Genomic DNA, 23589 nt, shown 5'->3' with positions numbered 1-23589 from the left:
AAATAGCATCTGCCTATGCATGTACATGTACAATATGTGCTAAGCGCCATGGGGCCTTTCGCTTAAGTTTTATCAACTGAAGTTTGCACTCTATCTCCTCCCGTGCATCAAGTTGTGGTGCCACGGCCCACAATCTCCCTCCTATTTCATAAAAGTGCAATATGCAAAAGTGTGGCTTCTGGCTAGCGCCCCCGGGCCCCGAACAGACATATTGACAAATAAGAAGTTCCACCAACGTATAGGGCTGGGTAGCTCAGTTGGTAGAGCGCTGGTACGGTATTCCAAAGGCCGCAGGTTCAAATCCCCCTCTAGTCAAGTTCAATCTTTGTTAATTCATCTTTATAATCATTCATGAGCACCTAGTCATGACAGCCTGAGTTTCCCTATATGATCTATTTCAATATACAACAGTGATAGATACCAAATTTCAAAAAAAATGATAATAACCGGGAAAACTACAAGTTTCTCAGGTGTTTTAGGCACACATCAGAATTCATCTCCTAAACTGATGACTTTCGAGACATTTTAAACCAGAGATGATCACCACCTAAAAAGTGGCAAAACCCATTGCTATTGTGAAAAATTGATGTGCACGCTCTACTGCAAAATAATTTGTCATTTATTCATTTCTTATTTTCCACATAATTGGTTATACATACAGACAGATTAAGGCTACATAAATGTGGACGGAGTCCCAAAGCAAAGCTTGTCGGGAAGGAAACTCCGAGTACATACAAGTAGTTGAACATACGAATTGAATCACATATCACAATAATACACAACAGATTAACAATGGACTACACAAAATGACATAAAATTAGGACTAGTAACCCTGTGAAATAAAAGAGATTAATTAAAACATTGGACTAATTTGTATTCAAGTAACCATCTAATAGCTTGGCCTTATATTTACGTTTGAATAGGGAAGGATTATGAGTATTTCGTAATGAGTCATCCAGGGTATTCCATAGCTTTGGACCCTCATGCTTGACTGTTTTTTGTGTCAATGTGGTACGAGCAAATGACTGATAAAACTGGTTGCACTGTCTAGTACTGTGATTGTGGACATCTTTGGTTTTTATAAACATGGAACAGATCTTTTTAGGTAATTTATTAGTATACTTTAATTGCTGCATGAGGGTCCCAAGTTGAAGTAAGTAAATGTCATTGACTTTAAGAGTCTTATGCATATAAAAAAGGGGATTGCTAGGTTCCAAATAATGGCCAGAATTAATAATTCTCAGGGCCCTTTTTTGTAATTTAGTCAATCTGTTCATTAATCCAACACCACAGTTTCCCCAAGCTAATATCCCATATGTTAGATACGGTAAAATTAAGGTATTATACAATTTAAGTAATATGTCCTGGGGAAAAAGAGACCTAAGTTTTCCAATGACGCCAATATTTCTAGAAATAGTACTACTTATATCATGAATTTGTTTTTTCCATGATAGTTTCTCGTCAACATACAGACCTGAAAATTTAACACAATCAGATTTAATAATTTCAATATCGTCAATAAGAACAGAGGGTAGTTCAGGCTACTGGTCTTTAGTAAACAATATGTAGTTTGTCTTTTTGATATTAAGTGACAATCTATTGGCTTTAAACCAGCTCGAAATTTTGGTCATTTCACGATTAACTGTTTCATAAAGTTCATTGATATCCGAGTGACTATAAAAAAGGTTACTATCATCTGCAAACAAAATGAAAGTAAATAGATCAGAGCATTTATCAAAGTCATTTATATAAATAGAAAATAAGAGTGGTCCCAAAATAGATCCCTGTGGTACTCCATGTGATAATGTAGAGTATGAAGACTCTGTACCATTAATTGATACAAACTGCTTCCGATTAGAGAGATAGCTCCTGAACCATTCCAAGGCATTTCCTCTGATACCATAGTGAGCAAGTTTGGACAGAAGGATTTCATGGTTGACAGTATCAAATGCCTTGGAAAGATCCAGGAAAATACCAATTGTAGCAGAAGATGCATCTAAATTATTAGTTACGTTATCAATTAACTGGATAACTGCATGTGTTGTTGAGTGATTCTCCCGGAATCCAAACTGACTATCTGACATAATATTGTTCTTATCTAGAAAGACAATTGTACGATTATAGATTATACGTTCAAGAATTTTAGAAAACGATGTAAGCACAGATATGGGTCTATAATTATTAACAGAGTTAGCATTGCCACTCTTAAAAATAGGTGTGACTCTAGCAATTTTCATAAGATCTGGAACTACACCCGTGGATATAGACAGATTCATGATAAAAGTAAGAGGTTTAGAAGTCACTTTAATCACTTCTTTAATAAGTAAATTATTGATGGAATCAAAACCTGCACTCTTTTTACTTGGGAATTTACGGACAATATCAATAATTTCTTCCTCAATAACAGGGGAAAGAAAAATAAAACTGGAATTAGGGTTCATTAAGTAGTCACTATAATTACCGTTATTGTTTGGAATTTGATCACACATATTTTTACCAATGTTGCTAAAATAATGATTAAAGTGATTTGCTATGAAATAAGGATTATTGGTGGGAGTGCTTTCAATGTCAATTGTATTAATTGGAAATTTGGAATTATTTTGAAGTATGTTATTAATTATCTTCCAAGTGTTTCTAATATTGCCCTTTTCTTTCTCAAACTGATTCATATAATATGTACGTTTAGAGTTACGAAGGGCAGTGGTTAAAACATTTTTATATTGTACGTACTTTAAACGGTTTAAATCAGTGGGATTTGAAATGAACTTATGATAGAGTTTATTTTTACAATAAATTGATTTGCATAAACTTGGAGTGACCCAGGGATTTTTTGGAGATGACTTGACTGACCGACGGGTATGATTATTTTTCAGTGGAATGTGCTTCTCAACGTAAGTATTAAATATCTCCATAAATTTATTAAAGGCTGTATTAGCATCTTGAATTGCAAAGAGGGAAGACCAATCATGTCTACTAAGTGATTGTCTAAGGTTGCCCAGATTCTCTTGAGAGTAACCACGTAACACTATTGGAACTGAATTAGAACGGTTAATCGAAAAGGGAAAGGTAGTGAATATTGGAAAATGATCTGATATATCAGTATACTAGAATGCCAGATTTAGGTAGAGGTAATATATTAGAAAAAATATTATCAATTAGAGATGCAGACGTATTAGTTATTCGGGTAGGTTTGGTGATATGTGGAAGACATGAGGAGGAATAAATTAAGTCTAAAAATTCCTGCGTTTGAGTATTATCTTGATTAATCAAGTTCAAATTAAAGTCGCCTGAAATTAAGCATAATTTGTTTTCATTGATAATTGGATGTAAAAGATTTGTTAAGCCAGTTATAAATGTGTCAAAATTTATATTGGGGGCTTTATATATAACTCCAGTTATGATATTCTTTTGATTATGTGGCGTAATTATTTCAGAAAAGATACATTCTACAGATTTACCTCCTAACTCATCCAGATCAGGTCGAGGAATATACTGCAGATCATGTGATATATACAAGGCAACCCCTCCACCTACTTTACCTTCCCTATTTTTAGTCAGAAGATTATATCCAGGTATATTTAAGCTGTTAATGTGAGATTTTTCATTTAACCAAGTCTCACATAATCCGATAACAGAAAAGTTTTGATTAAGTAGTTGAAGTACACTTCTTAGATGATCTATGTTTTTACGTAAACTTCTAATATTTAAGTTCAGAAGCGAGAAGTTATCTTTTGTGTCATTATTAAAAAATTCAACGAACTGATCACAGGAGTAGTAAGAGGAATGAGAAATATCGTGATGAGGATTCTCACTGGCAGAAGATTGATCACAAGAATTCAAGTTTAGGTCAATCAAAGTGTCTAAGTTTTTGAGTTGTTGAATAGAATTCAAATCGGAAATAGTATTTGCAAATTCTTCGGGATCCAGGGAATTGAATGGAAATAAGTCTTTAAGACAAACTGGGCAAAACCAAGTTTCAGCACTACGGGTTAAATTTGTGTAATCAATTTGATCAAGATTCGTACATTTAAGATGAGTCCAATGGTCACAATTATCACATAAAATTCCATTTTGATTAGATTTCACAGGGTTACAACAAACACTACATGGAAATTTAACAGACATTAACACTAGTACTATACATAAACTAAACAGGACACAGAACAAAATAAACCAAGACAGAACAACAATATACAAAAGCAAGGGGGCAACTCTGTAAACTTCAGAAAAATGGTTAATACGTGTACATGTACCGGTGAATAAATTCTAAATGATGTTCGTACATGTAACATATGGTAACATACTTTACAAATACTCCAGACGTTCATACAAGTGTGAAAAACTGGTTACACCAAACATATCAAATGCTTAGTAAGACGGATTACTCACAAGATCAATCATACTATTACTATGAGGGTCTCCCTTGGGAGGAATACACTTGACCATTAATATAGAGCTTCCCGTTACGAAAAGCTGGTCGCTTGCCGGCTTGGTAGGCCTTATGCATGACATCTTTGAAGCTCCGTTTTTTCACTACATCGGCAGCTGGTAGGTCTTCCATCATGAAGATGCCATTCTCGGCTAAGGTAGACTTGGCCCTTTGAAGAACAGCTTGACGTTCGGGTCGATAAAGAAACTTCACTAAGATGTGCCGTGGTTTATTCACTGAGGAATTTGATAAACGCCCGGATCGATGGGCGTTTTCAATTTCTGGTTCCAAACCACACTGTTCTTTTAGAATCTCCTTAATTTTCTCAAAGGGATATTCAGTTGACTCATCAGGCCTTTCAGGAATTCCGCCAAAACGGAGGTTATAACTTCTCGAGTACCTTTCTAGGCGCAAAGTTGTGTCTTCCAATTGAGCAGTTTTTCTTTGGGCTTCTTCGAGTTTGTTCGAAATCTCAGATATCTTAGATGTGAGCTCACGATTCTCCACCTTCAATTCCTCAATTGATTGCGACGCATAGGATATGGAGTTTTCCATTTCAGTGTGTCTGGATTCAATGGTATCCATTCTACGCAGTAGAGACTGCTGATTGGAGATTACAAGATCAAGCTTGTCTTGGATACCGGATTTCAAATCCTTTGGCTCATTTTGCAGCGTTGCCATTACATGACTGATGGAATTGTCTGGATGACTGCAAGTGGTGTTACATGTATCTGCCGGACACGTACCTGCTCTCATGGTTGCAGTCCGGGCTGGTTCGTCACACTCGTGCGTCATGTGCGTGTGTGTTGACTCACACGTCACAGATTGTTTTTTGTCTTTTTTAGGCGGCATAATGACTCCAAAAATCTCCCAGAAGACAATATAAGGGCTGATTTTCGTTGAGTAAGGCTGATGTTTACATCTGAAGAAGATTGAGGTGGATGACAGTAGATAATGGTGCAATTTTCTAATTTTCACGTCGGAGCTAATGTAACGTACGTCTTAGTCCATCAAGAGCGCCCTCTTTTCTCCGTTTTGCCCTTACCCGACGTATATTCATAATGTATTTATTCAATTCTTTAATTTACCGAAGTTGTTGATGGCAATACTATAGCGCCTAACAAAGCAACAGCCTTTCTCTGAAAGATTTCTTCCTGTCCTTCAATGGGATATGAAGTTCCGTCCGCAGATTACAGACTTCGTAAAATCCATTCACATATTGCACGATTCACCGAAAAAGCAGGACGAACATTGTTTGGTTATGCATTTTTCTATTTTTCTGCTTTTCTACTTCAAGAAAAGCAGATTTTACTTTTTCTTCATTGCTGGCGGCCGAAAAGTAGCGATCTGCTTTTCTCCTTTCGAGCAGGCAGAAATGAGGATCGAATGTTTTGACAACAACCGTGAATTCTACTTTTTGCTTTTTTTTTTCATACCGGAGGAGCAATTTTTACATAGTCAGCCGAAAAGTGGCCATCTGCTTTTCTGCCTTCCAAGGGTCCGGCATGAACAGGGTCGTGAACCTCAGGTTATGACCATTTTCTTTTGGGGGGATTGAAAACGTATATAAACCAACAATTACAATTAACCCTATCTTTTATGATGAATCGTTTTCCTCGGCCCAAGCAAGCTTGTGTGCCTATTGGATGATAGTTGTAAAACTGTGTTTCCTTTGAGATGCTGTTTTCTCTGCCTCACGGGGACACTTAATTATACTTTATAGTGCCGTATGGGATTGGTCCGCAGAAAACATTAGTATTGGTTTCTATGTGTCTTTACTCCTCCAGAACGGAATGGTCGTAACCTACAGGTTCATGACCCCATTCACTGCCCATTGGTCGGAGGACGGAAAAACAGATGGCCACTTTTTGTCCTCCGTAGTGGTAGACCTGTCTGAGGGTAGCCCGCGATTCACTGAGCCCGAGATTCAACCTGCGATTCAGTCGAGATTCAACCGCGATTCGGGTTCACGTTGATAATAAAAATCCATGCAGTAAAGGGAGGCAGTAATTTTTTCACTTTGCGGTATTCTGTTCCACGATAAACTGAACGGATCTTCGCATTTCTCTCACAAAAAGCATTTGTTTTCTTGAGGAAATTGAAAAAAAATTACATGCATTGAGGGGAAAGGTTGTATAATCAATCTGTTTTCATCGCTTATAGGTCCCTTTCATCTCTTTTATTTGGGAGACATGCTCTAGGTCATCTCCAATCTAGGATATTTAACAGAGACTATTCGTTTGTTGTAACTTGATTTGAGAGAAGGTTTATCACAAAATGTAATTAATACATTATGTTTTTATTTCATTATTCCAGTTGCTTTAGTCCCTGACCTTAATTATTTTTAGCAAGCATAGGGCAGCATATGGCTATTTCTGTGTCAAAACGCCTCTAAAAGATGTCCCGATTCCACTAGTCACGATGCACATTTTAGGCAATTTACAATTGCATATTACTTCAGACAAAAATGTACCCTACATGTTAAGAAATATTTTCATTTTCTTTGCGTGACTCAAGTTGGCAGACGCCTAGGCACACTTAATTCCAGTAAGGGCTGTATAGAATGCCTGTTTCTGTGTCAAAACGCCTCTCAAAGATATCCCGTTTTTAGGATACAAGAACACTCATTTTGCCACATTTTGTAATTGCGTGTTACTTTAGACCGAAATATACCGTACATGTTAAGAAACTTTCATTTTATTTGCATGACTCAAATAAGCGGTCCCCCTCTCCATGCTCGATCTGCGTGGTCTTCACCATAGAGCATTAGCTTAAGCACATGTCATGCAGAATTCATTGTACTTGTCACACACAGGATTTTATATCACACTAATAAAATGACGGAATGAATGGGATTGAAAATATCTACCGAATTCGATTATACTCAAGTAATGATTTGTTATGATGTGACATGTTTTTAGATGTACTAGTAAGTTTACACTACATGGCCTTGAGACAGGGTCATAGGAACAAAAATCTTGACCTTGAGAATCATAAACGTTGGTTATACACGGACATGTGAAATTCCATAAATGATTACGTGATCGTGCGATTTGATAAGAAAATTTATATATTCATTGACAATCGGTCTTGCTTCTATATCCAAATTACATTTAGATGATGCATTTTTTTTATAATTTATCCCTCTGTTGTGAGAGCGCATGACCAAACAATCTCAGAAATCGCGTGATCTGATTGTTCTAACAACTGCCACGCATCACCTGATCGAACTCCTGTGACTTCTCTTAATTTTCCCCAACCTACCTTTTGGGAGGGGTGTCAATCATGAGAATTTGTAACAGTTTTTCGTTCAGTTACGTCTTAAAAAATCCAACTCGGACAGGGGCTTTCTAGTTGGAAAATATTTGCTAGTATATTAATTTATAGAAACTAAAAAATCATCTGACCTATCACCCATCACTTCCGAAAATCTACAATACATGAAAACAAAGTTGAATATTTACGGTTTGAAATTTTATGGTAGTCCGTCAATAAAAACCGAAATAAAAACAGATCAAAATATTTTAAACGGTCTTATAATTTATAAGTAAAACTAAAGCAATATTCTATTTCAGTTGCGAAAGATTCTAATCATTTATCTAACCTTTGCTGACAACAACTGCATGATGTCAACTCAATGGAATCTGGAACCCATCGACTGCAAGTAGGTAAATCTTTGCAACGTTGTACAATATCGTTTTCACGTAAGCACGGGCGGTGAAAACAAACGTGCATGAACACGGAGAGCTAGGTACGATATCGCCGGAAGCGAAAGGTCGTTAAGAAAATTTGCTTTTTACATATCTCAATGAAACTTTTCCTAAATATTACTTCAGGAAGACCAAGGTAAAATTCCAACGTTAATGTTTCATAGGGTGGTTTTAGTTAGGAATTATTCTTCCAAAAATTATCGAACGTGGTAGGACGGCTGGCCCTACGTAAAACCCCCATAGGCAGACCGCACGAGGGTTCCGGAAGCTCGCTGTGTGATCTTATACTTTCAGGCTCTATTGCCAATGTGTCTAGAAGCTTGTGGTTGGTGCCAGTGCCTGTAAACAGAAAGTGTGTTGACCTGGATAAGCCCTTGTGATTGACAGGGCTGAGCCTGGGTCTGGAGAGGCTGGCCACGTGGAATTATTTACACTGTCTCAGCCTAGCTGTAGCGATAATGGCCTTGGATGAGTGAGTCACTGTGTGTATAGTGGCATGTATAGTGGGAATTTCCCGTGTATTTTTAGTATCGCCGATGTATTTCAGTATTGTTGAATGCATCACCCCCACTGCAGACCACGCCCCCCCAAAAGGACACTTCCTTCACAAAACATACCGAGAAGTCTGCCTAGGAAGCCTCCGTCTGATTTATTTTGAAAGAAACAGAAAAAAAATGAATAGGGGTTGTTTAATTAACTACAACTAATATTTGAGACAACTTGGTCACAACGTGCTGAATTGTGTCAAAAATTGACGTAGGTGCCTCCACGGAGGCACCCCAGTGCAGACCACGCCCCCCCCCAAAAAGGACACTTCCTTCGCAGAACATACTGAGAAGTCTGCCTACTTCCTAGGAATGCCTCCGTCTGATTTATTTTTTAAGAAACAGAAAAAAGACATTTATTTAATCATGGGCTCATTTTACTACAACTTGATCTGAGACAATTTGGTCACAACGTCTGAATTGTGTCTAAAATTGACGTAGGTGTCTCCTTTAATTAAAGGATAATTGTAATCAATTTGTTTCAGCTTAAACCGTCAAACTGCGTTTTTCTGCTTCAGTTAATGTTTCAATCGGACTGGCTTTGTAATGCCCACTTTGAACAGACGGACCCTGGTGGGTTGCTTCTGAGCGGAGACGGCAAACCACTGGGGTTTTATTTAGGCAATTCCTGCCGACATTTATTTCTAATATAAGTTAGGAGTGACATCTGTTGTGATTTTCAGGAGTATTTCGAACAACACTTGTCGGTAACAGACAGAGAGGGACAGTTCATTACAGAAGAGTTGCAGCATTCTTGTATCCTAAAAACGGGATATCTTCGAGAGGCGTTTTGACACAGAAATAGGCATTCCATATAGCCATAACTGAAATTAAGTGTGCCTAGGCGTCTGCCAACTTGAGTTATGCAAAGAAAATGAATATATTTCTTAACATGTAGCGTACATTTTTGTCTGAAGTAATATGCAATTATAAATTGCCTAAAATGCGCATGCTGAAATCGTTTCATCTTTTAGAAGCGTTTTGACACTGAAATAGCCATTATATGCTGCCCTAGGCTTGCTAAAAATAATTAGGGTCAGGGGCTGAAGCAATTGGAAGAATGAAATAAAACATAACGAGTTATTTACCTTTTTTTGTAAACCTTTCCTCAAATCAAGTCACAACAATGGAATAGTCTCTATTAAATATCCCAGATTGGAAATGACCTAGAGCATGTCTCCCAAATAACAGAAATGAAACTGACCTATAAACGATGAAAACAGATTGATTATACAACCTTTCCCTTCAATGGATGTTATTTCTTTTTCAATCCATCATGAAAAAATGCTATTTGTGAGAGAAATTCAAAAATTCGTCCAGTTTATCGTGGAACAGAGTACCGCAAAGTAGAAAAATTACTGCCTCCCTTTACTGCATGGATTTTTATTATCGATGTGAACCCGTATCGCAGGATGAATCGCGGGCTGAATCTCGGGTATAGTCTTGGCCCAAGACGTCAGTGATCGACAGTTGTCGAATTCTGTTGAAGAGCGCCCTCGCACACCTAGATTTTACTTACTCTCACAAACGTCTTGGGAATCTTGCAGGAATGGGGGTGTGGCAGTTGTATGCAAATGTCCGATCTTCTTAAATATTTATAGCCTTGGTATTATAATTACGTACATGTATATGTACTTCGAAGTTCGAACAACATGGCGGCTTCACGCGAGCAAGTACGATGTCGATAGTGTCTGGTTTGTGGGAAGGGGTTAGTGACATGTAAGACATATTTTCCACTCCATACTAGACATGAAATTGTCACTCTTCTAAAAGATATCGTTGGGGACTACAGTTGTGCTGCATCGCATCAAGTTTGCAATGTTTGTGGCAGAACAATTGGGAAAGCAAAATCGTTGTCTGATATCACACAATAAATACGTTCTCGTTTTTTGCAACTTACAATGCGCATGCTGCCTGGGACCAAATTACTAACACAAGCGGCGGATAAACCTACACGCGCAGCAAGAAAACGACATCCGGGTACTCCGTCCTCGAAGGTTAAGGTCTACATGGTCTCTAAGGACGCTTTAGTTAGCTGGGGAGGGCATACTGACTGTACATGATTATGGGTCACCAAGAACAGCATCTTCTGTCATATCCTAGACCTAACCTTGTCTGAGCATCACCCGTTCTACTCCGTGCTAACTCTGTACGAACGTCTGTGTTGTCGTGTCTGTGTTGATGGGACTGCAGACAGCCATGATGCATATGCGTGTGACCATACCATGGTGTATTGTTGAGGTCATCAAAATTTATTATGCATGCAATTTAGCGAGTGCTGATTGGTTCCCTTAGAAAACCGAGGGAAGAATAAAGAACAAGTTAAAACGCTGCTGCAAGATTCCCAAGACGTTAGGGTGCAGTGTCCCAATTCAAGGAAAATTCTCCGCCAGGCCGAGGCACACAAAATGTACCCCAAGAGATTGTTTCGAAAAGAGGGGTCTGTTTGGGCCAAGAAATGGTGGGATTGTGTCAGTATGGCCCAGGATCATCTCTGTAGATTCAGGGGCACCCATCTGGGGGCAAAGCAGACAAAAATGGGATTGAAAATTAGTCAGAAGAGCCCCAGGAAGGTGAGGGATGTCATTTGAAAAATGGCCGCTGGGAGGGCTTGGCAACATTCACTTTTTGGGGGGTGAGTTTGTTTTGGGCGGATAATTAAAAAATTCATTGGTTAACCTACTAAAACTTGAAAATCAAATGAAACCTGAAGGACCAAACAACACATCGTTTTTTGTTTGAGAGGCCTCAGGGACTTCAGTTGCCTGCCATGGGGCTCCAAACTTGGTTGATTTTTCACTATTTTCAATGGAGCTTGAATTGGTTCAGTGCACCCTTAGTGCGAGCTGGCGCACAGTCTAATTTTGTGTCGTTAGGGGGCGCACTATGCACGGTGTCTGCTATCAAGCACTAACGTCTTGAAACCAAGACTAAATCTCGGACTGAATCGCAGGCTGAATAGCAGGCTACCTTCAGCCAGGTGTTGGACGCACTCCCAAACGTTACGATGAACAAATATTTTGCCCAGACCACGTATAGGGGTACACTGCCCAATTCAAGGGAAATTCTTCGGCAGGCTGAGGCGCTGAAAAAGTACCCCTACAGTTTATTTGGAAAAAAGGAGATTGTGTGGCCCAAGAATTTGTGGGATTGTGAACGAATGGCCTAAAATGAACTCCCTAGATTCAAGGGCTCCCATCGGAGGTCGAAGCATAGAAAAATGCCACTGAAAAATTGTCCCAAGAGCCTGAAAAGGTGGAGGGATGTCACTTGAAAAATGGCCGCCGACAGACTTGGGAGCGTTCACTTTTTGGAGGGTGAGTTTGTTTTTGGTGGATAATTAAAAATTTCATTGGTTAACCTACTAAAAATTGAAAATCAATTGAGAGCTGAATGACCCCAGAACACTTTGTTTTTGTTTGGGAGGCCTGAGGGGCTTCGGTTGCCCGCACCGGGGCTGCAAACGTGGTCGATTTTACATTGTCTTCAATGGGCTTCAATTAGTTCAGTGCACCCATGGGCCATTCATGCGTGCGTCTGGCATGTTTAGGAAGACCATGTTCGCCCATAGAGTTAATGGTCGCCCATAGAGTTAATGCGGTAGCAAGATCTCGGCACGCGTACTTGAATGGGATCGGGAGGAGGCATTGAGAAGTTTAAGTGCCGTGCGTGTGTGGAGCGAAAATGGTCCGATTTTGACAGATGTTGAAGTCCAGTACATCATTGAAGCCCAGCGGTTTGAATTTGTCATATAAGGAAGCCAATAGGTGGTGATAAAGGTATTTTTGTTTGGAATTCTTGAGAACCGTTGTCACTTTGTAATGTCGTGGAGCGTTGGTCTGACCCGGCGATCCAGTCCAAATTCGAAAAAAGAGGAATATTAAACGTTCCGTTTCAGTAGAGCTAGTAAAGTAGGTCACAAACCGTTCGTCGCGGTCTGGTATAACAGGGTTTTTTTTTTTTTTTTTTTTTGTTTACTGAGATGAAATGAACGCTGCTATTATACACCATTGCGTACAGTGGAATACTTGTCCGTCGTATACCCCCAGAACTGTGGGGTCCGACGTCCGCTCCGTCCATGGTATTGGTTTAATGTCAAAATGACCATAAACTCATTGAAATGGTGTACAATACCAAACAAAATGGCGTCCCATATCATCGTACGTGCTGGTGTTGCAGCAAACGGGGCATAGCTAATTCGGTTTTAGGTGGTTGTAAAGTTTTAACTCTGAGTCTGCAAAATTCTTCTCAGCAAGTCTCATTATGTCAGCGGGAACCGCAGCATTTTGGGTTTTCAGCTTCAAGTTGTGCACATGTACATGTCTTGCACCGTGTGTGTGGGCGTTGTGTGGACTCGCACACGTCCACACGATGTTACCCTCTCTGAAGGACAGATTCAGAGGCATTTGGGGTCAAGGTTATCCGTGGCAAAATGAAGAAGAACAACCCAGGGAATCATCATCAACAATCCAACTTGAAGGAGTTGTCCTAGTTGGAGAAAAAGGAGCACTTTCCTCAAGTTTCCTCAACCACAGGAGAACAAAGGAATGTCCACACTTAGTACGTAAAACAGGCATATGTGCATGTATGTGCACCGTACATAATACAGTATACACATGACGGTTAATTAATTGTCAACTTGATAAAGAGGGCGCTTTTCGTTGTTATGTTTAAGACGTAGCACATTATTCACAGTGTTCACTGTTGCCTACCGGTAATTGCCTAATTATGAGTTATGGAATGGAAGCATATTAAAAAGTCAACATGCAAAGGTGGACATTTTAAGTTAAACAGTGATCTTTAATTGTTGAAGAACTGTTTCAAGGTCATCTTAATGTTAAAAAAAATAATGCACAGCTGCTTGTTGTCTGCAAACCTTATTGAGGCGGGTAGATTTTTTCAATTTTGTTTGGTAAAATTAATCAAGGTGAGGCAAATGGCGTTGATTGTACATCCCTACTTTGTCTAAATTTTCGCGTGTAATCGGTAATGAGATCCCTCTCCTCCCCACACCCTCAACATCCCCTTCACATCAATCCATTTCCAATCCCTTCTCCTTCACTGCTGCAAGTCCTACAGAGGGGTGTGCATTGAGCCAGCTGTTTCAAAAAACAGCAGGCTGGGATGTCTGGTCACTTGCCATTCCCAACACTGGGAAACCAGTCTGCTATTATACTCGTGATTTGTAGTGGTCACAAAAGAATGTTAACGAACGTTTACAAATGCAGGAATTAGAGTAGTAGTACTTAGGAATGAAAGTTTCTCAGAATTGTGGCTTATACAAATGCAGCATGGTTTGAGGGGAGGATTTTTATTGGTTCTGGGGTGTTGGCTTGAGTACCGCCCGACGCGTGAAGCAGAAGAAACAGAAGGAAGAAGTCTAAACCTGACATATTTTCTTGCGGCAGTGCAGCACAGTGCATGTGTTTGAAAAAGTGAAGTGCTAGAATAAATCATCCGGGGAAATGAAACTTGACTGTCAGAGAACTGGAAATTAGGCGAATTCCAACTCTTTATTAAAGTGAAAGTATGACAAAGTAATCAGTGCACTGAAATGACGATGTCAAATATGAAAAAAAATTGTCAAACTTAGACTCTTTCAAGCTAATAAAGAATTTTTCCGTTCTGCCATAATGCTGCAGCCTAAAGTCCTACATCCCGTGCAATTATGCAGTCTACTTTATCGAGTTTGTTTCATGACACGGACCGCTACTTGCTGTCACTGAAAGCGTTTAGTGCAGCGTGCGGTAAATTCGCCATATATGACCAATGGGTAGAGACCATCTTCCAACAGACCGTGGTGCCACAGTTAAAGGGTGCGCTTGACGAGCAAGGAGAGCTTCGAGTCATGGGAGTTGGTAGCGGATCTGGTAAGAGATTTTTTTTATTTGACATTTGATTTGATAACGAACATCTTGTTTTACAGTATTACGCTGGGGCGTACATGCACGTCATGGGGTAAGGGGTGACTCGAGGCAACTGTGTAGGGCTATGTACAAACATCAGGGAAATTCATGTTGTAAGGAAAGCCTCTTTCTTCTAAGAGGTCACGACCTGAACTACCCATGTATCTGGAAAGATTTCCATCAATGTGTGTGTTCAAACTCTTTCTCCTGACTTGGGTATATTGTTAATATACACAAGTCGGGAAAATCGAATTCACTTTTTCAGTGCACGGACAACTTTCACGTGGGATGATCGTGATAATTATCCCGAAAACGAGATCGACAGTTTTTTATGAGTTAATTAATGTTAAAATTTAATTTGTTGTAGAAATTAGGGATTTATGAAAATAAAATGAGAGCAGTTGTAGCATGGTTATAGACGACACGACCAGATTGAATAGCAAAACATCACGGAACAAAACGGAAAGGATACAAATTCGAATTCGTCAACGTGCATTCCGACCAATGCTGAAAACGTGTAAAAATACTAAATTAATGGCATAATAACGTAAAAACAAAATGTTTCACAACGCTTCGTGTCATTTCAATTCACAATTGACCCAGTGGAGTACATTGATCGTTAAACATCGCCAGATCTGCATTATATGCCCTGACGTATTGAGAACAAATCCCCTTTCAACTAATCCCCTCATTTGCATTGCTTCCTCTCATTTGCATCGCTTGGTGCCATTGCATCTCACTGCAGAAAGCATTGCATAAATTACATGTACATGTATGTATTACGATGCACGCATGTAATGCGAGAAAGTACTTGTCTAGTCGTCCAAATAAAGCACTCGACCAATAATCATAGAGCCACACCAATTGATTTCGACTGAAATTGATAGACTGCTCTTGCAAAACCCAATTTATGTCATCCCTTCCTTTTCGATATAAAAGACACCTTTTCTTTATCCCCATAGACAACATTTCGGAGGACACTTTATCTGTGAAATACTTGCGTAACAAAGAAGAAGCCCCTCCCCCGTTGATTACGTGTGTACAAAGCGGCTCCTCTATTACTCTCAAGACACCGTGGGAGACTCTGATCCATTCCGCATACTTAATTTGTGTAAACATTTCTCTTCTCCTAAAGGCGAAATGGAGTGCAAGTTGTTGGTCAAACTTTTACAACACTTCCCGCGCATCAACGTCCGTGCAGTTGAGCCCCTTCAGGAGCAGCTCGTCAAATACCAGGCATTGACGAAATCCAAGACTTCTGATTTACGAGGTGTGAATTTCGAGTGGCGTCAGCAGACGATCGAGGAATACGAGAAGGTGGAAGAGCCTACTAAGTTTCACTTCATTGTTGCAGTTCATTCTGTGTACTACTTTGACAACTTGGAAGACTCACTGATGTATCTGCACAGCATACTGGACCCTGGTGGAGTTATAGTGGTTGTTATTATGTCAGGTAGGTTTTTAAAACTTAAAGCATAAACATAAAGTTCAAATTTTCCGTAAGACAAATAGGCCAACTATACAGATTTACGACTTAATCGATGACAATGTCATAGATATTGATGAGTTACCCGTCTGCCACGAAATAAGCCCACAAAATGTGTGTGTGTGAGAAAACAGTTCCCCTCGAATTTCATTTCAAAAAGACTCTGCCAAGTGAGAAGTGCGAGCTGTGACTATGATGTGCATTCACTGTAAACCCAAGTTAGTTATTTTGTGCTCATAGATTAGTCGGGTTTTGATGACTTACTAAATCAAGACAGGACTAATCTTTAGTCAACAGTGACAGACTGTGGTCCAATTTTACGAATATTTGACTTAACCTTTCACTGATAAATGTTAGTCATTAGCCTGTCTGACTAATTTGAATTGGTCATTTTAGACAAAGGGTCTAGAGCTGGACTAAGTTGATCAGTAAAAATGGCTAGTTTTTGTTTACGGTATTTATTTCCCGGGCCCGGGGGAGAGCAGTTCTCTGATAACTGATAGGGCTATACCGGTAAAAGAAAACGAAATGGAGAATTAATGACATAATTTATTCAAATTTGTAAATTAAGGGCTTGCTTATCAAATTGAGCTGCCATGATAGCTGAGATAGTCGTGACGAAATGGTGGCAACTATCACATGAATTCATGAATTGCCCCTGTTAAACTGCAGGTTGTAGTTTCTACACTCGAGATCTTTTCTTACGTTCTCCCTCAGATGACAGTGGGTATTTCCGATACTGGGACCACTTCAGACCTTTCCACGACAAGTACAATTTCATCAGTTCAGCAGATGTTCGCAGCATCCTAGACCGCCACACTATACCGTACTCGCAGCAACACCAGCCGTCCCATGTGAACATCACCAGCTGCTTCGATGATGCGTCAGAAGAAGGTAGCATGGTCTTGGATTTCCTAAACCACGTGACGAGGTTCAAGGAGTCGGCGACCGAGGATTTGAAGCAGCAGGTGCTGGAGCGCCTGGCGACCAGCGAGTGCTCTGAGAAAACTGGAGATGAGATCCTGTTGAATAACGACTGCGATACAATAATTATAAGCAAACCAAGATAAACGGGCAGCATTCAAGCAAATCATCATAGACGCTGTTTTGCGCTTCTGTCCTCAGATTCTTGTGTCAATTTGCGTGTATGCGCTTGTCTCGATAGCGTTTCCTCAAGAATTTACGATATAAAACTTGACGCTTTGAGCTCGAGCTAAGGAAATGTATTCAAATACTGACAGCTTTGAGTGTAGTACAACTATAATCTCCCGAGACCTTCCATGGAGAACTCTTTCACAATGGACCCCTAGTTTTACGACACCAAGAGATAAAGCAGTAGATATTTGCTTTATAACACTTCTCCCACATATTCTGCTTGATTCAGCCGATAAATGATTATTTGATCTAACCACATAAAGGAACATCTATTTGAAGCTGCAGATGCTGGAGTACCTGGCAAGCAGCGCGTGTTCCAAAACGAGCGGAAATGAGATCGTGCTACATAACGATTGTGTTAACGATAATCATTAGCATGCCATTAAAATGATGGAGTATGACAAAAGTAAGAAAGCCCCTCTCCCCCGAAAAAAACAATGGTCTCATAGTTAAACAAAATTAAACTTTATTTTAAAAAGCAACCAACATAAAAAGTAAACAAATATTTACAGTTGTATAAAACTCTGGAGAGAGCTCGAAAGTTAAAGTGCTGCCATTGTATGTTTTGTATCTTAGAGGGGCATGACAACACGTTTTCCTGAATAAAACCTAAAAGGTTGACCTCCCCCTTGCAGTTTTGAAATATGCACAGCCTATGAAAAGCAACAGTTAATGGGCTTTCAACGCCCCCTTTAGAATATTTTGCATAGACAGTTGCCCCTTCAAAACTTTTAATTTTGTCAGAAGCAAGATGGTTCTAAAGGAAACCGCCAATTGTGAATATTGACGTCAATATTCGCGATTATGGATAAAGTCATGACGTGAAAACTGATTTCAATATTGGCAATTTCATTTTACACCCAATTTCAACATCAAGGTTGAAATGTTCACATTTGTGTTCACACGGGGTCTCAAATTAATATCTTGAACTGTCCGAAAGATATTGAACAATGTTCATGTATTGAGTTAAGATTTTTGTGTGCACTCAAAATGTACCTGAACCTTGGCTCTTCATCAACTCATCAAAGTCAGGCGACTTTGACTACCCAGGTAACATTACTGCCCAACTTTGGAATTGTTTGTTTATTCTAAATATGACTCCATTACTGTATTGGTTGATGCATTTTAGCTGATAGAAGTTGGCCATTTTGAGGACTAGATCGCTTGTAATTTGATACCTGATGAAAAATCTGTTCATATTTAACTCTCAGATGCATTCGTCATCCACTGAGGGTAGGATGCGTAATATTTTTGTGCAATTTTCTTGGTTTGAATTTCTTCTGTTTTCAAAGAAATCTAAGATCCGACCAGTGTCTGACATCCATGAATTGAGAGTTTGACCACTGGTGCATAGAGTGTCTGGGTTCCCAAGACCCGGCCAGGGCATTCCAAACCCCAAGATCAACGAATGACAAATGAGGTAAACTTTTAAGGATCGGCTGCCAGTCACTTAAACTAAGCGTAAGAGCCTGATAGGGTTTAAGTGAAATTTCAGGAACAAATCCTCTGATGTTCCTATATGATAGTGTCATGGGCCCTCACCACGGTCTTAAGTGTCGTTGTGTAGTGTATTGTTCGGAGGTTTCTCGTAAGAAATGCTAAAAAGCGTATTTTAAGAAACTCAGGTGATGAAAGAAATCTTTGGAAGAACTGTAGCCTATGAAAATGGGGAAAGACAGAGAGAGAGACACACACAGCCAGAGAGATTTTGGAATGCAATTCTACTACTGTACGCGGGCTGTGAGAAGTCTTTGACTTGTTGACTTCTGCACCATTTCAACCTGTGGTGGCGAGTCGTCTGTGGAGCGACATTTGTAAGAAAAGTTCGTCCAGACCAAGTGAAGTGCAGAGTTCAATTTTGTTCCGGAAGAGAACTGGATTCAGTCTGTGAACTGAATCCAGTTCCAGTTTGTGAGATGATCAATCCCGTAATTGCGACTCTCATCACGCCCTCGCCGTTTCGTCTCGAGCCCGGTTATTCTTATTCGACGTGGTCTTTCCCGTTGCAGCTTATTTTGGCACCGTCAAGGACTGACCAGTTTTTCGCCATCTGTGGAGTCCAGCATTCTTCACCGTATTGCCTTGCCAAGTTCTCGCCCGTAAGAACACCTTGTTTATATGAGATATTCCTTATCAGTGTAAACTAGTTTCTATTCAACATTTTCTTTGTTAATAATGTTTTCCCTAATGCTAAGTGTTACATTCTCATTAAATCATGGAGGAAGGAGGTCCCTTCCTTTCTCCATAATTAAATCATACTTGAGTTCCTTATATCAGAGTGTCTTTTTTATTTCTTTGTTGCATCGGAGAAAATTCAAGCTTCAGAATAATTCAATAGTTTGGAGTTTTTCGGGTAATAACAACATGTGTATGTACCGTACGCAACCTGTTGACAGGCTGTGGAAAAAGAGAACAATGCAGAGCTTATACCCGGCAAGATATGGGACCAAAAAACTTGAGTGGTATGTGTGTAGACTACATACACGGCTACACGAATTGGACTGAAGAACGGCGTGTGTAAGTTAATGATCCGAACGTCTACCAATCCCTATCGTTACACGTAGCATAATGTGAAACGTCTACACGTGTGCATGCACATGAACACGGTAAAGAAAATTCTACATGCATCTACCCTGGTAAAGAAAATTCTACACGCATCTACCCTGTACAAGAAAAAAGTCTACACGCATCTACCCTGTACAAGAAAAGTCTACACGCATCTACCCTTTACAAGAAAAGTCTACACGCATCTACCCTTTACAACAAGAAAAGTCTACACGCATCTACCCTTTACAAGAAAAGTCTACACGCATCTACCCTTTACAAGAAAAGTCTAAACGCATCTACCCTGTACAAGAAAAGTCTAAACGCATCTACCCTGTACAAGAACAGTTCTTTACGCATCTGCCGTCACCGGCAGCCATCTCCCCTACTTATAATTGAAAGGTACCATACAAGCCGAGAGAAGTAAAAGCAGTTGGTACTACGTACAGTTTAGGAGAGGTTAGGGATTTGTTTCCATCACACAATCGAGTATGGGCAGACCGTCATCATTCTTAAAATGTGCCTCGTGAATCGGGGCAAAGTTTTGCAAACCGACCACAGGTACCGTCTCAGGAATACACTGGTTCCGTTTTTATCCACTAAATAGTGTGTTGGCATCTCCTACGTAACTGAGGAAAAGCTTGTCCTAATTCAGGAGGTATAGCAAGTGTCTTACTAGTGGATAATTCCAATTGCTGGGTTCACATGAATCGAACTCAGTGTACCCGATTTATTCAACTTAATTTGCAAAAGGCTTATTAGTTGAAACAGTGTCCACATACCCACATGTGTACATGTGCATTAAAACAGATGCTTGTTATTCGCTATTAATTCCACACTGAAGAAAATGTTTCTTTTTCCAATCCATTTATTTCCAGACAGTATTTGGATCAGTAAGCATGCTCAATCGTTAAACCATCACACAAGTTTTATGAAAGCATTCGTTATGTGATTCAATGTGTATGTAGGCCTATATAGACGAGTGGGGATACACATTTCACAATACCTGTACTGTGGAAAAAATTACACTGCGTTTCAGTCATTCGTTGTCGTAGTCAAGACCATGCACAAGGCCACACACATGGCCACTCCCAAGGTACAGGGTGAACAATGACAGAGGAATGTTGTTGTTGCAGTTCAATTAAATAGCTTGCAACTCGAATTCGGCCTGGACTGGAGGTCGTCTTCTTTGTCTCGTGTGGTGTTATAAAGGTCTTACTCTTAATGAGTGTCGATTACAACGTTGTCATATATTCAATATTTAAGAGCATATACACATCAGGGAAGACATTGGGACAGATGGCACCCCCACTTTTGTGTCGCTCATTGTTTGATGGGAATCTCGGGAACTCTCTTCAGACATTTACGGGTGATGCCCCATATCTTGCTAGGTATAAGCATTGCTGTTCTTGGGGGACGAGTACTGATCTGAGTCTTGCATTCAACTCAAACGCCCCGTACAATCTGCCAATAATTATTCATAAGTTATCGAATAAAGTTCAAACAAACACTTTTGTGAGATGCGGTAGACACAACCTACTGCCGCCTAGAATTGCAAACCGTGCGAAAGGACATGTAGGAATAAATGCAAACTGGAACTCAAGAGGTTATTTTAAAGAAACAGAATCCTGGAAGTCTTTGTTTGAGTTGGTGCAAATTTTCATTGTTTTATGGAATACGAAGAATTGGTTTCTAATTACAGGGGACTGAATACTGTACTGGTGGATTTACATTTAAAAACTTGCCTGAATAATGCTTTCATCCCATAACACCTACTCCATCATAGTTGCTGCAGTGTATTACCTTCTTGACCTATCAACTATCATCCGTGATCTTCTCCTGTGATGCAGCCACACACAGCATCCCCTCCTTCCTCCCTGACTGGACATTGTCTGATTCCCATTTCGATAGAGTGGCAGACATTCAGGTTAATGGTGAAATGTGCATTTGTCTGTAGTTTATAAAATAACTGCAATTCAACTATGCCTTTTGCCTTTTAAATTTTGTAAATGCTTTGAATTTGTTATTTTTTCCCACTGTTATGTATTTAGCAAAGTCGCTGGCATTGAACATAATGTTTGAATGTGATGGAACAGCTTAAGAAACATTTTGTGAGATGGGTATCTGTGAGATATTAATGGAATTACTTGAAACTACTAAAGACTTCTTAACTGTACAAAAACTGACGCGTTGTGATCGTGTCACTCACTTCTATGTTATGAGGACACTTTTAAATCTTTATGTTATAGAATGTCCTTTACCATTATATTTTGGAGTAGTTTGAAAGAAAATTGAAATAATGCACGAGTGGAATTCTGATAAATATGAACCCACAATAACATGTTAAAAGTGAACCATTTCTTGCCGTTTGAGTTTTCCTTCTGTGTGCCACCCTCAGTACGTTACTGAATAGCTTTTCTGTTTTTTTTTAACTCCTGAAGTTTAATTAGATCATTTCCCGGAAATCTTTACTAATGTGCATTTACAAATAAAATGTATGGAACCACACTGATGCATGGTCATGAACTAGAAAAACCTATCACGCCAAAGCATTTTCTAAATATACATGAAGGAAAGTATGCCATCATTAACTGATGTGAAGCATGCCAGCTCCTCCTCAAATGAGCAACTATGAAATATCCAGGTACTTTGATACCAAGGCTTCCTTTTCCTAACTGGGGACTTGCAAAAGCCATCCAAAAAATGACACTTATACATCCAAAGGAGAGCAATTATAGTTGAAACGTGATTGTTCTGTTCGTTTACAATCCAATGACCTCTGCATTCTGTATTTTCCCAAAGTGGCGAATCTATAAGTGGTGTTATTGAATTGGGTGCGTGTACATCAAATGACTTAATGTACCAGGCTGGCTGATTTCTTAAATAAAGAAATCAGTAACAATACATGTATACGTTTACAACTCTTCAAACTGCGCAATAATTTTGAGGACGTCACACACAGTGACAACATTCTAACCTAACACACCAAATTGGTCACAGTTTTTGTAGCTTAACCGCTTTGTCAAAAAGTGCTTCAAAAGTTGATTTATAGAGCATATAATGGACACAAAATCTTGAAGTCTGCAGCCTCTTCATCACTAACTTTGATGGCCACACATTCCTAGTGAAACCATTTTGAGCACTTGTTGCATGCAATCCATCTGACGTGCTGCAGGAAAGGAAAGGAAAGCAAAAAGTTAAAAGTTTTAACAAATTTAACCGAATTCTAATGTCAGTTTTTAAATTTGTCCAGAAAGTGTTTGTTATACTGGTTGGTTGTTATGCCTGTCCTGCTGTATTAGTGAGTTTGAAAAAAGGTCACACGGTGGTGTATGCACAGCAATCTAAGCATCCAATCTGTATGCTGCAAGGTTTTTAGATATCATTGTGCATCATTTATATAACAAGTTAACACAATTTTTGTGTTGCACACACATAACTTCACATGGCATGGATGAAGGTCCTATTTATGATTTCGTGGAACAATCTCCTCTGGTCAGCAACATAAATACAGTCCAAGTTCAATGAGGAGGCAAGATGGCAGCGGACAGCTACGCTGCAAAGCTAAAAAAAATTTTTTTCATGTGATAAAATCCATTTTGCAAATTGATTTCTGACATCCAACAACTGGAAAGTCTCTTTCAGCCCAAGTATTCTATCCCTCTTTTCATGCTTTTGTAGATCAAAGTTGTATTTTCGGGAAGTTGACGCTGTGTTGACGTTAAATTATACTAGGCCTATCATGTGTTGACGGTGTGTTGACAGTAATTAGTAGGACCCAGAATTACTGATGTCCGTATATGGAACTTGTATA

General features: G+C 39.4%; 2 protein-coding genes across 2 annotated transcripts; one reads left to right on the top strand and one right to left on the bottom strand.

Annotated features, from left to right (window-relative positions):
• Nucleotides 1-1230: 1230 nt before the first annotated feature.
• Nucleotides 1231-5480, bottom strand: LOC147796304 (uncharacterized). The gene has a single exon (XM_087148276.1). It carries the CDS (start codon nt 5279-5281, stop codon nt 4409-4411), a length of 873 nt encoding a protein of 290 aa, XP_087004402.1. The 5' UTR covers nt 5282-5480; the 3' UTR covers nt 1231-4408.
• A 6781-nt stretch (nt 5481-12261) lies between these two features.
• Nucleotides 12262-19489, top strand: LOC110986424 (histamine N-methyltransferase-like). Its single transcript, XM_087148333.1, has 4 exons — nt 12262-12463; nt 14327-14554; nt 15726-16043; nt 16794-19489. The coding sequence occupies exons 2-4, from the start codon at nt 14353-14355 to the stop codon at nt 17144-17146; spliced, it is 873 nt and encodes a 290-aa protein (XP_087004459.1). The 5' UTR covers nt 12262-12463; nt 14327-14352; the 3' UTR covers nt 17147-19489.
• Nucleotides 19490-23589: the final 4100 nt, after the last annotated feature.

Source organism: Acanthaster planci, linkage group LG17 (assembly GCF_054643075.1).
Source record: "Acanthaster planci isolate LZ-2023a linkage group LG17, COTS_SCS, whole genome shotgun sequence".
Lineage (NCBI taxonomy): Eukaryota > Metazoa > Echinodermata > Asteroidea > Valvatida > Acanthasteridae > Acanthaster > Acanthaster planci.
The sequence above is the reverse complement of the archived record's forward strand: the minus strand, read 5'-3'. Positions and strand labels throughout refer to the sequence as shown.